Raw genomic sequence first — 18,970 nt, forward strand, 5'->3', positions numbered from 1 at the left:
AAACCTCTAACCCTTATTTTGGAAAACGAAAGTTTTTTCATATGTTTTCTCATATGGCCCTTGAACCGCCTATATATATATATATATATATATAGAACAGCGTTCCTAAGACTCATATTGGGACTCACATTGCGACACACCGTTTTGTCTTATATGGGCAAAAATATTTGGAATGGGCTGATTTTTTGTGAGGATGATCTCTATGGTGAGGAGATCATCCTTGCCAAAAATCAGCTCATTATGAAACTTCTAGACCGTCCAATTTTTGTTGAAAAATTATAGATCGTCCAATTTTTGTAAATCAATTTTGATGGGGTTAGAAGTTTTGGAATGGGATGATTTTTTGCCAGGATGATCCCCTCATCACAGAGATCATCCTCACAAAAAATCAGCTCATTCCAAACATTTTTACCCATATAAGACAAAACGGTGTGTCGCAATGTGAGTCTCAATATGAGTCTTAGGAACGTGACCCATATATATATATATTAAATGATGTAGATCAAGTCAAATGATCTATCTTGTTCAAGAAGAGATGGCGAGACAATTTGGCCTCATCCTAACTAATCATGGATCAATCCCCCCTTCAAATAGCATAGTTTTAAAACTTGTTTTTACGTCTCATCTGTGAGTGAGACCGAGTCATCTCGGATGAGTTTTCCAATACATTTGAGACATCCCGTTCAATAATGAGAAAAGTGAACCTGGGTTTTAAATCTCATCTAACACATTTACTTGTCCGTCCGTCTCGTTGTTGGGTGATACCGAGATGACTCGGGTGATACATTTCAGTCTCATTCGAGTTTGGAAACCATGCCAAATAGTCACATTAATATTTTTGTATTTTATGTTTTAATTTCTAAATTTAAAATAACAGATATATTAATCAATAATCTTAAACCGAGTTAAATGGTTTATCTAAATCACAACATTCCAAACCTCAAACAGCAGTTGAGGAAATTATTAAAGATCAATGGTGATCTTCTGGAAATTATTACAGATTTTTCTAGGCGACAAGTTTGACTTTCAAACCAGAATCAGATCCATGTGGTCCCACCATGTGATGGACCATATAGAAATGATCAGTGGGCCCACCATTTTTAAAATGTCTGTATCAACTATTAATACATCATTGCTACCTAAGCTAAGCTTGTTCCAAGTAAAGTGGCATGAGGTTTCATGCTATCAAATCTTCTAATTTTGACCAAATAAAAAAGAAACCATATCAGATCAAGAAGAGCAGAGAAAAGATACCATGTATCAGCAAATATACTTCCATGGGTTAGGCTTTTCTCCACCGTTCGATCCAACTATTGCAGCCCGTTGACCACCATCTTCTTGAACTCCTCGAAATTAACGTTTCCATCACCATCAGAATCAACGGATCTGATCATCCGAGAGCAATCTTCAATCGAACACTTCTCACCTAAGCTTGTCAACACCATATGCAACTCTGATACAGATATCAATCCGTTCTTATCTTTATCATATAAATTAAACGCTTCTTGTAATTCTTTGCTCCCATCATCACCGTTGGATCCTGCAATATGGAAATCTGCGAATTCTTTCAGATCTATAAATCCATCTCCATCTGTATCGATCTCTTCCATCATCTTCTTCAGCTCCTCCGGAGATGTTTCGGATCCGAGACAGCTAAGAACGTTGGAGAGTTCGATTGAGGAGATCTTTCCATCTCCATTGGTGTCAAATCGATTGAAAACCCTCTCGATTTCCTCCATATTTTCCAGACAAATGGAGGATTTAGGGTTTTCGCTACTCATGCTCTCGCTCTCTTTCTCTCTCTCTCTCTCTCTCTCACACACACACACACACACACACTCTCTCTCACTCTCTCTGCGTCTTTATTTCGATTTTCGACAGTATGTATATATAGGGTTATGGTTGGTCTTTGAGGACTGTTTGGTTGTAAGAATATATGTAAGAGAAGACTTTTTAACACGGTTTGGACACGGTTCTTAAACCGAGTAGTCAATAACTCAATATTAGAGATACACCCTTACGTGTTTTTAAATTGATGGCATGCACCTCTTGAGACTTAACTTGCTTTAACCCAAAGTCAGCTCTTCATTTTAATCCATTACTACGTCTTTTTAAACCATCAAATAAGACATTTTCCATCAAAACCCTAACCCTAATTCAAGAGAGAATCGATCAATCTCTCGATCCGATCCAATTTGTCTCCAATGGGGAACACAGAGAAGCTCATGAACCAGATCATGGAACTCAAATTCACCTCGAAAAGCCTTCAACGCCAATCTCGCAAGTGCGAGAAAGAAGAGAAATCCGAGAAACTCAAGGTCAAGAAAGCGATTGAGAAGGGAAACATGGATGGAGCTCGAATCTACGCAGAGAACGCGATACGCAAGCGTAGTGAGCAGATGAACTACCTCCGTCTTGCATCACGTCTCGATGCCGTGGTCTCTCGTCTCGACACGCAAGCCAAGATGACCACAATCAGCAAATCCATGGGTTCAATCGTTAAATCCCTTGAATCGTCTCTTACAACCGGAAATTTGCAGAAGATGTCGGAAACTATGGATCAGTTTGAGAAGCAGTTCGTTAATATGGAGGTTCAGGCCGAGTTCATGGAGAGCTCTATGGCTGGAAGTACGTCTCTGTCTACGCCTGAAGGAGAGGTGAACAGTTTGATGCAACAGGTGGCGGATGATTACGGGTTGGAGGTTTCGGTGGGACTTCCGCAGGCGGCGGCGCATTCGATTCCGACTGCTACGACGGAGAAGGCCGACGAGGAGGATCTGTCGAGGCGCCTCGCCGAGTTGAAGGCAAGAGGGTAAGGAATTTGAGAATCTGGGTTTTCGGATATTTTCTATGTAATGTGTATAATCTGTGGAGATTTATGTGGATTGGATTTGGATGATTCTACCATCGAGAATTTATAGTAATAGATTTCCATCTATGAAGTATTTGTGCAAAATAAATATTGGGTTTAGTGAATTTATTGCTTGATGTTTGTTGAATTCCTCGAAAAATGTAGGGCTGTCTTCAAATTCCTTCATTTTTTCCTAATTAGCAGCAATTTTAAAATAGGGTATTGGAATGTAATTTCTCAATGCTTTGTTTAACTTTCCTAGATCTCTTTTATGTTACCGTATTGAATGTTGGATGCAAGATCGAGGTATTGTGATTAGGGCTGTTGATGGATCGATTTGGGTCAGATCAGGGTGGGTGTTTTGCGGATTTAGTCTAATATCTTATTGGATTGGGTTTTTTTCAGACCCTAAGTTGTACCAAACCTTGTCTAATAATTGTATGATCCAATCTGATAAACACAATCTAGGAGTATAGAAATATAAGGGTACATGAAGGAAAGAAAACTCGTGAACAAGCTACAATTATCAATATTGAAAGTGTGCTATTTAATTGGTCTTTTCTTTTTAAGCAGTGTAGGGTTTAGAAACTTATTGTTTGACTGTTGAACTTTCTCCCTTAGTCTTGGAAGGTCATCTTGGCCTCTAGGGCTTGTGGTTTTCTTGTATTGTTTCTAACATTGCTGTAATAAATCTTGATATTCATATCTTAGGTACTTTGTGATAATGTTTGGTCCTCTCGGTTGGTTGTGAAATGCTTTCTAAGTGTGTGCTCGGTACTTAGAGTGAATATTTCACTTTGGATCAGTTATAACTTATAAATGATGTGGAGTCATTGACTCTGTCTCGAACTATCTGGCTATGTCATTCTGGTCTGGGATGAGTGCTTGATTATTTATTGATAATCAGAAATCGCCACAAGGGACAGTGGTCCCACTCATTTGGTTTGAAGGAGTGGCGACTGTGCTTATAATACACTTTGAAATTCTGAAATGCCACTCCTATTCAGAACACATGTTCTTTCAATCCCAATTTTTCTTTTCCAATTTGCCTCAACCTGCTGTTCTTTCCTTCTCCAATTAGACAACCATTTACAATGACTCCAAAGGAGAAAAAATAGAAAACTAAGGTTCAAGGTTTCCTTTTTTGTGTCCTGAATCCACCTTTACAACAAAAAACTAAGATAATGAGTTCAAGAGAATTGAAAAAACTCAGTTTGATTGCTGGGCTCAATGTTTAATTTAGCAAATGGTGGAATTATAGATAGTTCATAATTGAGAGCTTTGAAAATTTTCTTTCATTTTTAAGTACGGGGATCGTTCAAGGGATGATCATATGTAAAAACATATGTAAAAACAATCATTTTTCAAAATATGGATGATCATCCTCACAAAAAATCAGCCCAATCTGAATCTTCTAACCCTATCAAAAGTGATTTAGAATGTGGTCCGTCAATTTTTTACCAATAATTAGTAAATCACTTTGGCTGGATTTAGAAGTTTCAGATTGGGCTAGTTTTTTGTGAGGATGATCTTCTCATCATAGAGATCATCTACACAAAAAATCAGCTCAATCCAAAACTTCTAACCCATATTTTGAAAAATTATTGTTTTTACATATGTTTTTACTTATGTCCCTTGAACGCCCCCCTTTAAGTATATTGTTAGAAAACCTATCCTCCTTATGTATGTTTGCTCTTTCTTGGTATTTCAGATATGATTCAATAGAAATTGAGATCCTTATTAATTACATTGTTCCTATTGAACAATTCAGTGCAATAAGAGTGAACCATAGTTGCACTGTGTATATTAAATGTTAACAATTGCTTATTCATTTCTCTTACTCAACTTATTGGATGAATTTTTAGGCACGATATGGTTTCTCACAGTTTATGATTATATTATTTCTCTTATATATATAGGGTCGGGATCCACATACACATAAAGCTACAACGTGTTTTGTCTCATAGGGGCAAAAATGTTTGGAATGGGCTGAATTTTTGTGAGGTTGATCTCTATGGCGAGGAGATCATCCTCACCAAAAATCAGCCCATTCTGAAACTTCTAGCCCCATGTTTACAAGTTGAAAAATTCTGGACTGTCCATTTTTTGTAAACCACTTTTGATGGGGTAGAATTTTTGGAATGGGCTGATTTTTTGCAAGGATGATCCCCTCACCACAGAGATCATCCTCACAAAAAATCAGCCCATTCCGAACCTTTTTGCTCATATAAGACAAAACCCGTTGTAGCTTTATGTGTCTACGGATCTTGATCCATATGGCCATATATATTATTTTTGATAACCGGGTATCCCTGTAGATAGGGGATCTGGTCCATATCTGGGTTTTGACCAATCCATAGACCATGTTCTTGTCCATGGTAATAAATATAAGTAATATTAATATCATACAAGTATAAGGTGATCTGGTCCCAAAAAAACATTTAGATAAATAAGAGATAAAACTCATAATATCCAAATATGAACACGAAAAAAAGGGATTAGCTGTGTCAGCAAATGGAATGTCTTTCTTCCTCAAGCTTTATACTTTTGATATATCTTTTATCTCAGGTTATTATTATTGTTGATAACTACTAACTGGCTCTAAGAACAACCTGAGAAAATAGATTGGTTATCCAAGAGTTGAGCTTATTTGCCATGGTATTTTCTTCACTTATATTTTGTTTTCTCTACACAAAGCACATCCCATACAGGTTGCAGATATGCTTTAGTGATGGTGGCCAACTTATCTAGTGGTTATTAGAGTTCCAACATCAGATTCTTTATTTTTTTCTATGCAAGAAGGATGTTGTGGAATAAAATCATGTGTTGAAATTTAAAAATTATTTTAGATAATTTCAGGAATTAAAATAATGCATAGAAGAAGGATGTTGTGGAATAAAATCATGCGTTGAAATTTAAAAATTATTTTAGATAATTTCAGGAGTTAAAATAATAGTTACTGAATTAGAGGATGTGAATTCTTGGCTAAGTTTTTATATTTATGGTGTAAGTGGTCTTGAGAGAATTAATTCAAGGCACAAATTATGCAGGTTGAGTTTTGTAATGTTTGAATGTAGTTCTTTTTCGTCTGGTTTTTTTGTACAGGTTAGGTAGTATGATTATATTTCCTTCAAATGAATCTTTTATCTGTCTGTTCATTTATGGATTTACTTAAATGCTCTACCTAGGGCTGCAACTCGGTCAGATTAGGTGCCAAACCAAGGTTGGGTTTGAGTAAAGATGGTGTGCAAGTCTGGGGTGAGAGAAAATTGGATGCATTGAGTAGATCAAGTGCTTTATTGGGTACGTTGATTAGCTAAAAAATACAAGAAAGATACAATGAGAACATAAGCAATACCAATTGCATGTGAAAAAGCTCTCAAGAGGGGCTGAAAAAGATCAAGCCCACACCCACACTCACACAAAATTGAGGAATCCCATTCCCACCAAAATATATACTAAAAAAACCCTTAAAACTCCTCATGCATCTAGAATCAAAGAAACAAGATTACAGTTGATTCATCCTTGTCTTTAGCACTTAGAGAAAAGAGTGCAGATTATTTTCGCATATACCATATAGTTTGTTCGATAGGTGAAAACTGGACTAGGTTTCAGGTCAAAATGTTTTTTTTTTGGCACGCAAGGGTGGGGGTCAAGACCTCTGTTGGCGCTAAGGTCCTCATAAAGAAAAAAAGGAAATTGAAAAAGTTGTGGAGTTGGATTGAATTTTTCTAAACAGACCCTAAGGATCTAGCTATAATAAAATGTGTCTATTCAGAAATATAGTTCAGGATTATTATGAGTGATTGTAATAACATGTATAAGTTCTTTAATGATAGGGAAGGATGTGGGAATTGTTCTTGTAATTTAGGAGCCATTCCGAATTCAGATAAATGTTTAAGCATTATGCTTTTGGCCTGTTGCATGCAACACTTTCTAGATTTGGAGTATAAGTGCATTGGTTTCCACCTATTTATTATTGATGATACAATATTGTTAGGTTTTGTCCTATTGCTCTTGCTGCTCATTTTGTGAGGCCTTAGTAAGATGTCCTCATCCTCCAAATTTCCCAAGGAGGTGGTTGGCACAACTTGGTGTTTGGAGATATTGGGGTTCGTTATCTAGGGCAATATCTTTAGTCAAGGCAAAGTTTTCATATATTTTTTACTACCCCAATTAACATCATTTTCGGCTTTGCATTCACCCATTTAGATATTCTGTCTTGTACCAAAGTTTTATGATCCCTTGACTTTGTACTAAAACATTTGTTTTTACCATGGCTTACATATGTTATTCATGGCACATATCCAAACCATCTCAATTGTTTTTTGTTTTTGTGTTTTTTTTGCATTTATCCTCTTAGGACTATTTCTATACTCACTCGAATGTTTTCATTTCTTCTCTTCTTTCCTAATGTTTCAACGGATCCATTTCAACACCCCATTTCTATGGCTCTCATGATGACATTGATGCTATTTTTATATGATGTATGACTTTTTTTGCTTTTGAAACAATTACTGGAGGAAACATTTACTATATGTTTGTGTGTTTCAATTTTCAATGGAGTAATGATTTTCGTGTGGGTTTAGTGGGGACACAAAGCACAAATTGCCTCGTCTCTCGCCTTATAAACTCCTGGGCCTCTCCACTCATTGTCAATTGGTTTTGTATTGAACCCCCAAATTTATCATGGTATCAGTGGGTCTTTTTCTCCTCCATGCCACCCAGTTCTTATCTCGTACTTTGGCCCAGTCTGAACCACACATGCAGGGGTGTGTTGAGTTTAATCTCACATCGGACATAAATTTTCTTGTCTCTCTCCTTGTAAGCTCTTGGGACTCTCCACTCATTGCCAATTAGTTTTGAGTTGGACCCCCCAAATTTATCATTGAGCACTTTGAGTAAAGGTTTAGAAATATAATTTAGGATTCAAGGGACAAAAATATAGGCGAACGAAGGTGGGAATTTGAGCTATTGTTGCTGGTTCAAATAGGTTAATGGCTACGATGATTACAACGTTCAATTAGGGTTGGAATATGATTCCAAAGGGGCTGAAACAATATCTGACATAGTACACAATGTAGAAGATATATAGGTTGAAGTCGGGGTTGAGGGTTGTGTTATATATTCGCAATACATGGTCACACTTAGGTTAGCCAAGGTTTGGATGATTAAATCTCAATGCTAGGAATGCAAATTTGAAGGAGCTTACATATTACAAAATCCATAGCCTTATTGGGATTTGATCTTTATCAAATAGAGTCCCAAGGAGAAAAAAAAAATTCTTAACTAATGGGAGATTGGTTATTTTGAGGACAATCAATTAGGATACCTTTAAGGGTTTCCTGTTTTTTTAACCTCCTAACTTGGCATTTTTTATTACTCCTTGTAATCTTAGCACAAGATGGAATTTGAACAACTAAGTTATGCCACTAAATGGATATCTTAGTGGTAAATTCTTTTGTGGATTTTCCTTCTTTAAATCCAAATATCTAATCATGTAAGAGGGTTCATTATTAGAATTTTAAAAATAAGAAATGATAATTTTTTCTAAAAATAATGAATTATGACTTTATACAAAATAATATGGTTATATGGTATTTGAAAATTTTCACTGTTAAATGTTTGAAATTTTTTTTTTTCAATTAATAAATTTTCATTTTACATAAAAATAAACTTATATCGCATGCAACATACGTGAACTTCACTATTATAAATAAAGGTACTTTAAGAAAAATGGTTACATAATTTAAAATTATTATTTTTTAAAGTAAATACATCCATCCTACTGAATTGAACCTGGGTAAGACTAATTTCACAAACATTCAAACCGATCTTTGATTTGGTTTTTAAAGCGTCGGGAAATTACTTATAAGGACCTTTGTGAAGGGACTTTTTTCTTAGTAGTCCATAAGTTTTAAGCAATTTTTTAATAATTCAGTTAGTAAAACTTTTCTCTTTCTAAACAGTACCTGAACCCCATCTCCCACATTTCTCATGATTGAATGTCCTAACCGTTCAAGTTCACCGTTTTCATCCAAAAAGTTGGATTTCTAGCATCTCAATTGAGTTTTGGAGATTCTATTCCATCAGAAACGATGTAAGAAAGAAGAAAAAGTCATTTTCAAATATTTTGAAGATGTACGTAAAAAAAATTAGGGTTCTTTCACTTCTTCTTTTTTTCCTTAGTTTTGGACGAAAATCGACCAAGAATAGTTCTTTTGGATTTAAATATCCAAACAAGTCGTTATTACAAGTTTTTAGTCGAACTCAATAGTAAATAGTAGTGAGTTTGACAATAAAAATTGTGAACTCGATAATAAATAAAAAAGCGGTGAACTCGTCAGTAACAAGGGACCATTAAGAAAGAAAAAGTCTACTACATGTCTATCAAGCTACTGCATAAAACTTAGGGATTATTTAGAAAGAAATCCTTTCACGAGGTTCTTTTAAATAATTTTTAAAATATTATCTAAACTCACTCCATGTGAAATAGAGAGTTAGATTATTTACTTAACCTTCTGGACCTGATTTTCTCCCTTACAGATTTATCTATTGACTCATATCACGAATGAAAAATATTTGATTTCTTATCTCATATCTCGAGGAGACATGTGTCAATATTATGGAGGATAAAAATTTATCACCCATAACTCCATTATTTTTTAAGGTGCACTAATGTGTGAACCACTCATAAATATGGAATATGTGGACCATGTCCCTAAAACTGTTATTTTTTAATCATATGATTAAATAAAGGGTTGATCTGTTAACTCACGAAGAATGACTCTTGAGAAAACATATGATCCCAACCGCTTTAGATACAAAATCTAACAATTGAGATTTATGCGTATCTTAATACTTATCCCGAGGATTCTTAATACTTATCTTGAGGATAAATCTCAACCATTGGATTTTGTGTTTAAACGATTGGGATCATGTGTTTTTTCCATTAGTCATTCTTCAAGAGTCGAGGGATCCTGACCTTTAATTAAATTATCCTTATTATTATAATGAAGTATACTAAAGACTGCTTAATTTTCTTAGGAATTATGATATGGCCATTACCTGATATATTAACTAATAGAATCCAGAGGTGTAACTTTATCTAAGCCAGATTTTGGTTGGCTCATATATTCATTGAACCAAAGACCATATCTTTAGAAATAGGGGCGGATTTAGAGTATGGGCACTTGCCCCCATAAGAATTTTTAAAGTCTATGAATTAGTGAGCTATTGCGATGGATTTTAGTGGTGGATAAAAAAAATGGGCCACTATTGCCCCCCACAATTTTTTTTTTTTTTCACTCTTAGTAGTCCCCACAAAAAAAATTCTACTATGTTGCCATCACATGGGCAAAATCTTGGATCCGCCCCAGCTTAGAAAGCTCTCCTAACTATAAAATTTATATTCAAATGTACTATATTACCCTTAATAATTTATTTTGTTGTATTTTATGTAATCATTTGTTTTTTTTTTGGTAGCTTCTTTTTCTCTGGTTGGCCTGCCTAACCCTCTCTTAATCTTGGGGGAAAAAAAAAATTTTAAGCACAAAATGAGCCTTTATTTTTTCCTACAAAAGAAATCATTGTGATGATTGGATGAGAAAACTTTCAATGATAATAAATATATTAGTGCTATAAACACCAACTATTTGGCTATCAATGGAAAAAACTTTGAAGCTGTCAGGCCACTTCAAAATTTGAAGAAACCCTCCTCCCCATTGGATTACATATGACATTTTCAATGAGGTATTTCAAACATTGGTGGAAGTGTACGCGTGAAATAAATTCAAAATACCGCGTGTATTGCATCGATGAGGGCTTCTTTAAATTTGAAGGAGGCTGCCCACTTTAAAGTCAGACTCGGTTATCAATGATTAGACACAATTATTTTGGTTATCTTTTAATGGCCATATTTATTGAAACTTTTGTTAGTTAAGAGTCTTTTCAATTTCTATAAATTTTAGAGATCTGTTATCGGCAGCCCAACTCTTACTTATTACACCCTAATAAAAAATAATTAAAATAAGTGAATGGTGGAGTATAAGTAAAAGTTAAGGTGCTAATAGAAGCTCTCTCAAGTTTTGGCATTGACGAGAATAACATAGTGATCGACATGCATAGTTTGCTAAGCATCTATATGCCCGCCTATTGCAATTCTATCATCAAGGGGGTCTAAACTATAATGGTCTTCTACTCAAGTTGGAATGGGGAGAAAATGTATGCCAACTGTGATCTTGTCACCAATTACCTCAAGGGTACTCTTCGATTCTAGGCAACGAGAGAGCATGCAGTTGCTACATTAATATTAGTGAAGGTGCAAAGTACATTGTCAATGGATAGGAAAAACTAAGGTTTTATGTAAAAAAGAGCAATTTTATGTTAAAAAAAACATATTCAAGATGGGGGCATTTGGATCTTTTCATATTGGTGGTTAGGTCAAGGGGCATATCATCAATTTAAAAATAAGGGTATCTCCAATATTCAGCAAGATGTGAAGGAGCATGCCAACAATTTAAAAATATAGAGATAATCTCCAATATTCAATAAGACGTGAAGGTGCATGTGTAAAATTACACAATTTTTTAAGAAGTTTTATTCACAGCAATGGCCATGACCGTAGCTATAAACCTCTTTAAAAAAAGATATATTATTTTCACACCAAATTTTACTATTGCCACACTAATTCCTTTATTAATTAGCAACAACTTGCACATTGTAAATGTGGCATTAGCAAAAGTTTGTGTGGAAATAACAATTCTTTTTAAAATAAACTTACCCTATAGCGACGGCCAATAGCCCTCGTTGAAGCCTAAATTTCAATTTTACTTTACACCATTGTTATAACGACGATATTTTTATATGTGGCTATCGGTAATACAAGTTGCTACAAGGGATCTTGATGCGACGTCTAACGACTAGGTTGATTGTCTCTGTAGGCTTCAGCGACGTCTGTTGTAGGCTATATCGACGACTTTGGCCATTACTATAACCAGAATTTATTATAGTATTTGATCAATAATTTATCAAACAAATTTAAAATTGTTTATTAATTTTAATTGAATCTTTTTTTATATTAAAAGTCCAACCTTTCAATTTTCAATATTTTAATTTACAGTTTTAATTTTGTAGTGAGTCGTCATTTCATGTGAGATTTTATCATTTTATATGGTGAAGAGTGTCATTCCGTATAATAAAAATTATCATGTTATGTGGTGATGGGTGTCATTTCATGCAATAGAAATCATCATTTTATATAAGAAATTTCGTCATTTCATGTGAAAATTCATAATTTCATTTTCATATGCATCGAAAATCTCTAGGTTTAGTCGATTCGCACGAATGTTGGTAAAAGACTCAGATTTATTCCAGAATTTTATTTTTCTAGTGGGGAGAAGTTTTTAACTACGAGTTGAAAATTAGGGTTATTTTGGTAATTTTGTCAATTTGTGTGAATTTTGATGTAAGACTTCTTCCTATTCCAATGTGATTATTTCTAAGTCTCAAGGTCTCATTTTCTTAGTATTGCGAGGTCTCTAGGTAATCAAAATGCGTAGCTATCCTAAGTATACATATTTGCTACACTACGTCATAATGCGTCAAAAATGTTGTCCAGGACAGTCGTTTTAAAAAAAAAAAAGACTACTCCTACAGTATTTAAAGAAGTCGTTTTTAAAAGGAATGGTTTTTGAATTGCAATTGCCGAAAACAGTCGAGAAAAATGACTATCATTGACAGTCGTTTTTCTTGATTTATAATATATATAATTCTGAATTTATAAATTGAAAAAACTAGATCATTAAAAAAGTTATTATTATTTTTTTAAAATACAAAACCACTGTTAGTATCAGTCAACCATCGACCTTAATATCCAAAACAACAGTAACACCAACAACATAAATAAATAAATAAAATTAAACCAAATCTCACACCAAAGCCTACAAGTGTAGCTGGTAACCTAAATGTAGTTATTAAACGGCTTCATGTGGTGTTGAAATTTTTGAAAAACCTGATACAAGATCAACATATTCAGGAGGCATTCACTTGTTAAAAACCTGCAAAACCACTTTCTCCAGTAAATAGAGGTTGAACATCACGCATCAAACATCAGAAGAATCCAACTAAATAAATTTGCATCTCAAGAAATACACCATTAAGGAACCCAACTAAGTATCCGATCAGTGAAACAAGGTTGGGGATAATACCCAATTCGTTGCTTGATTCATAATCTAAAATTTGGGCCACAAATAGTAAACAAACTCAACAAGAATTCCCTCTCTTTGTATACGTTTCACTTCCCAAACAATATCCGAGTGAGCTCTTCAAATACAGCAAAACTACATATCAAGACACCAAAGAATGTTTGTACCCTTTAAACCTTCCACGATCAGTTTTAAGTCCAATTCAATAATTAAATTTACACCACAAATGATTGATTAATGCAAGAGATAGTTTGTCCATTACAATCTGCCCCCACAAACAACTTGGGGCCAGCACAATACCTTATATAATTTTATGACAATAGCAATTCAAAATTGTAAAAAAAAAGATGAATGAATTGAGCCAAACCCAATAGAAATCAAATCAATACTTATAACGAAGAATATGAGTCTCATTTCATTTCATCCTTAAAGAGATAAAAAGGGAAGGAATAAAAAAATGAAAGAAAAAGGCCAATGGTTAAGCTCACAAAGATCACAACTTACGTTTCGGATTATGAATCAAATTTTAGAATGAAAAGTGTTTAGGTCAAGTCCCCAAAAACCATAGATAAACATAAAATGACATAGATTAAGGTGTTGTTATCGTCTGCCTGTTTGAATGGGACTCATCAAACACCTGTCTTTTAGTATGTCGCAACATACAGAGCCTATAATAAATTAACTGCCCCTCAAGAATGTAAAACTATACAGGTGGATCATAATTAATTAAACAATACATAAGTATTCATATTTGCATACCTGATGCCCCAGAATTTGGCTTAACTCTTGAATACTTGAAGTAAGCCATCATAACAAGTTTGTCCATTGCAATCTGCTCAAGATTCCTGCACAATAACCTAAATTAAGTTCCAAAATCTATTGTAAGAATCATAATCGTGCCCAAACTATAGTAATTCCTACCTTTGTTCAGGGTTGTTGGACCATCCATTACATGGATCTGACTTAACACATATTCTTGGTTTAGTTGAAAATGGTTCCTGATGGCTTCCACTTTCAAGTCGTAATTGGAGATACTTGGATCAGAAACCAACTCTTGAACAATGGTTCAACCCTCGAGAATGGTTACCACCGTAGACATTGCAGACCTTAAGTGTCGAAGATGTACTAGTGCAAAAGAGAGCCACATTAATCATCCTCAAGACCTCTTCCTTGTTGAACTCAAATTCCAATCTTGGATCCACCAACTCCATTAAAGTTCTTTTCTCCTTTAGAATCAATGCTTCTAAAAAAAGTGGTAAATGAGTTGCTTATTAGGAAATCAACTCCAATCACATAAAGCTCATTAAATTTAAGAATATATATAACAATGGGATGGGATTATAGATCTAAATTCACACACACACACACACACAAAGGAGGACAAAAAGAAGAAGGAGAGATTTGAAACTTACGAGTCGTTGCCCAATGAAGAACTCCCAAACAAGTTTATGAAGAAAATGGTGTAGACAAAAGTATTATGTTAAAAGAAAATATTTAACCTCATGAATATAGAAACTAAAAGGAGGCCACAACTGAATGAGAGTTTTCTTACACATTTTGTTGTTGACAAGGGAAGGAATCAAATCAATACTTATAACGAAGAATATGAGTCTCATCTCGTTTCATCCTTAAAGAGAGAAAAAGGGAAGGAATAAAAAAAAAACGAAAGAAAAAGGCCAACGGTTAAGCTCACAAAGATCACAACTTACGTTTGAAATATATGGCTCCCCAATTTTTGAAGATCTCTACTCAACATGATACACAACATAGTTCAATTCAAATGAGTAAAGACACGCACGCATGTGCCACAATATATGGTTCCCCAATTTTTGTATCCACATAGTGACAACTTCAGACTTACTTGCTATCAAACCTTCTTATAGGCTCCCATGCAAACTAAAGTGAGATTTTAGCCCACGATACTATTCTAGGGAAGGAAGTACTAACCTCACTGCGATAACTTTGTAGTCATGGATGGAAGACTGAATATTTAAAGAGATTTGTCACAGGACGAATGCCAATTAAAAGGTTTGCTGCCAATGCCAGAGCTGTTATAACTTTCTTCATTGTATCCATCAAGATATCTGGTAAGATCGTATAACCTCTACATTAACTATCAAACCCAAAGAATAGAGCTATGATGACTGATAACAAACATATGAAACACCAGAAACTATAAGCACCACAGCAACTAATCGGGTTGAGAGTCCTGAAATTACAAAATATTCAACAAGACACAAGCTTCAATTCAAAGTAATATTCCAGGAAAAGCATCAGATCCAATATTAGTTAGCATGTTGTAGATATATCTAAAATGGAAATCATAAGCATTATGTTCATCCCAATAAGCTTTTCATAACAGGAAGTTAAACATAAGGCAGGGTGCATCCCTGCAAAGTTGTATGCCATCTCCATCTACGATATGCTAGAGAAGTAAACTAGCCCTATCTGGATGAAGGATGATCATTCTTAAAACATCAATAACTGCATATAAACTATAGATCATGTAAGCCAAATGAAAATGAAAGCAACAAAATTAAGCAAAAACTTCCATATACCACAAAAAGATGACTAAGTCCCTGCACATTATAGTACAAGATTAATTATCTGATATAAAAAAATAATAATAAAATCTTAGATTGCAACTGAAATTCCATTTAGAGATTAACTCAAAACTTCGAACCTATTAAATGAATTCTACATTTTAAAGAGTTGATAATTTAAGACTTACTTATGGCCCAGTTTTGAACCCCCTTTCCAGGCACTGCCTAATGCTTGCCATGCTCCTGAAACAAGGTTTTCCATTGAACTACAGATCATGCGTCGCAATATCAGATATAGAAACAAGGTACTTCATTTCTATTGGAGGTATTGCTTGCTTGGCCTAACAAAGATTCCTCACTGAGACAATCTTAAGATAGCTGTAATGGGACAATCTTAAGATACCCATACCATGCGTTTGCCTTGGAAATAAAAATTACTTTAAACAATAGATAAAGATATAATTTTACCTCAATAGTCATCCGGACTTAAGACCATCCTTTTCCCTCCTCCTTTATCCGGGCTTGGGACTGGCAATGTAAAACATATAATTTTACATTGGCAGAATTAAAAAGGAGTTAATTAACAACAACAAAAATAGTTATGTAAGAAATCATAAAACATACATAGGTAAAAAGTCTATGTAGTGAAATTAAATGTACCAAAAAATAAATGTATCAAGATGACATTGGATCTACACCAAACTCTTTTTTTTTCCCTTTCCTTCTATGTATAAGATGGAACATAAGGAGGATAAGTAAGCTGCATTCTATCACACAGATTGATGATGGAAAGGAACATGTAATGCTTCGTAGACCACTTGTTAAATCTAGTTAATGAGACCCATGTTACTCTTGATGAAAACAATTAGAATAGAGAAAACAATTTAATTCGGACTTGTTTCTACTAAGTGGATTTTCAATTCCTAAAAATGAGTTATATACCAAACAGCGAAAAAAGTGTTTTGCACACATCCAAACAAGCCCTTATGTAATTTTGGTATACTTAATTTTTTGCACTATTAAGTTTCTCCAAAGGAAACTATCGAGGGGAATGCTCACTGGGATAGAGGGAATGAAGACAGAACTCCTTATATGGGTTAAAGTTACAAATGTAGCTGTTGAGAGCTACAAGTCAGACAAAGTTTGCTTCATGGCTGGTATGAAGAAGTCAAAGCCCAAGGACACATATGATATGCCTCATGACACCATCAAAGTAGAAGAATTTTGAGAAAAGAGTATATAATGCAGTCTGCATTACCTTACTTATGGGTGCATATTCATGTTCATGTCTATATATAAGAGGGTTACACTTCTTTTTTTTGTAATCTAAGAAGCATTATATGGATACCATTTTGGTTTATTGGTTCTTGTTGCAATTTTATATGGGTATAGTTTATATATATTGTTATTATTGTTGCTGTTGTTGGTAGGGCTAGGTTTTGGCCCGACCTGGCATGAATTGGGTTTGGGTAGTGTCACTTGACCTGCTTGTGGTATAGGGTTGAATAACCCAATTCATGTTTAGGGATGGGTTCAATCTTGGGAACGTTCATTGGACAGCCTTAATTTCCCAATTCTGAAATCATCGGCCATTGCACCATTGTCAACGACTTACATAAAATAAGTTTAAACACCCAATCTTATATATCCAAGTAAAAAAATATAAGTGCATGCTAGGTTGCCAATAAGGGTGCACACGGTTCAGTTTGGGGGCAAAATTGAAATCGAATTGAACTTGATTAGTTCTACAAATCGAACTAAACTTCTTTAGGTTTAAAAACGGTTCAATTATCTACTTAATAACATGAGAAAATTTTTGGTTGTCTTACAACTTGAGATCTGTCCTATAAATCATTGTCTTATGATTTCTACCGGCCCTTTCCCACCTGTACTTGCAAATTGCACTCTAGCACCAAAGTTCAAAACAAACTACTTGAAGATTAAAAGAGAGCAAATCCTTCTTACTTTTTTATTTTATGTCCAAAGAAAATTGCCTATCTCGAGGTGACACTTGTCTATTTAGGACAAACATCCAATTTTTTCCCCATAAAATTATGATCACTTGACTAGATTGATATGTATTGTATTATGAGATTTAAATTATAAGATCCAGTAAACTATAGTACTGCACCACTCTTGAATCAAATCAAAGATAAATGTTATATTATTCTAATAACGCCAACAATACAATAGCCCCACTAGAAGGGTAATGAACATAGAGGAAATACAAGCCATTTGTCTTGAGGGAACCCCTTAGCCTCTATACACATTGCTGAAGCTCACTCATCCATAGTAACTAGTTCACTTACAAGGCCAAATGCAGCTTTATCTTCACCACAAGCAGCCTTAGCTAAAGCTTCCCACACCTCCAAATGCAATCCCATATTCCTCTTCTCCATCTCCTCCAATTATTTACTTAATAACATGAGTGATTTTTTCAAAATTAAGATTCATTAGATGGTTAAGGCCATATCATTTGGACCACTAAGATTAGTGATTAAATTTCTTAGAATTCAGAAAGCAAACGGTGAGAGCTTTTTTTGTTATATTTAATTTTATTTATTAAATAAATGTATATATATGGGATAAAAGTTTCAGATTGAGCTGATTTTTTGTGAGGATGATCTATATCATGAGAAGATCATCCTCACAAAAAATCAGCAGAAGCAATAAGGAATGCCTTCGCTTGGTTTAACAAGATAACAGGACTCAAGATGAACTTGAACAAGAGCAGTATGCTCAGCTCTGGGATCGGCAGTAGAGTCAAGGAAAACATCTTACGTATGCTAAAAATCAACGAAGGCACCTTACTTGTAAAGTACTTAGGAATCCCCCTTATCTCCTCAAGATTGAAGCTTACCGATTGCCAGCCCTCATCTCTAAGATCTCCAACAAGATTAAAACATGAAAGGCTAGATTTCTCTCATTACCAGGGCGTATGGAGCTGATTAAATCTGTTCTCAACATCATGCAAGTGTACTGGTCTAGTATTATTTTGCTCCCCAAAATTGTGATCAAGGTGATTGATAGAATATGTGCAAGATTCCTATGGGCTGGCCCAAGCCTAGGGAACAAGATGCATGGTGTTAGCTGGAAAAGAATAGCAAGAAACAAAGAAGGAAGGCTATGATTCCATGACCTGGAGCTTTAGAACAGAGCTGGGATAGCAAGGCAAGCCTGGGGCATTATTTCTAAAAAGGACAGCATATGGGTGGATTGGGTACACAAAAACATCATCAAGTGGGCTATTTCTAGACTATGCCAACTTCGTCTGATGCATCCTAGATGTGGAAAAAGATTTTTTCTGCTATACTCAATTTTTTGCACTATTAAGTTTCTCTTTAGGAGCTAAAAATCTACTTTGATTATTT

The 18,970-nt window shown here is 34.7% G+C and overlaps 2 protein-coding genes across 2 annotated transcripts; one reads left to right on the forward strand and one right to left on the reverse strand.

Annotated features, from left to right (window-relative positions):
* Positions 1-882: 882 nt before the first annotated feature.
* On the reverse strand, positions 883-1,918 carry LOC147398131 (calcium-binding allergen Ole e 8-like). Its single transcript, XM_086447285.1, has one exon. It carries the CDS (start codon positions 1,779-1,781, stop codon positions 1,311-1,313), a length of 471 nt encoding a protein of 156 aa, XP_086303411.1. The 5' UTR covers positions 1,782-1,918; the 3' UTR covers positions 883-1,310.
* A 136-nt stretch (positions 1,919-2,054) lies between these two features.
* Positions 2,055-2,938, forward strand: LOC147398132 (ESCRT-related protein CHMP1B). The gene has a single exon (XM_086447283.1). It carries the CDS (start codon positions 2,205-2,207, stop codon positions 2,814-2,816), a length of 612 nt encoding a protein of 203 aa, XP_086303409.1. The 5' UTR covers positions 2,055-2,204; the 3' UTR covers positions 2,817-2,938.
* The last annotated feature ends 16,032 nt before the right edge of the window (positions 2,939-18,970 follow it).

This window comes from Akebia trifoliata, chromosome 7, assembly GCF_017979445.1.
Source record: "Akebia trifoliata isolate Shusen 1 chromosome 7, ASM1797944v1, whole genome shotgun sequence".
NCBI classification, from domain to species: domain Eukaryota; kingdom Viridiplantae; phylum Streptophyta; class Magnoliopsida; order Ranunculales; family Lardizabalaceae; genus Akebia; species Akebia trifoliata.

Bases quoted from the DNA above. Each gene is read 5' to 3' on its own strand.
- LOC147398131 (XM_086447285.1), bottom strand. From the start codon at position 1,781: ATGAGTAGCGAAAACCCTAAATCCTCCATTTGTCTGGAAAATATGGAG.
- LOC147398132 (XM_086447283.1), top strand. From the start codon at position 2,205: ATGGGGAACACAGAGAAGCTCATGAACCAGATCATGGAACTCAAATTC.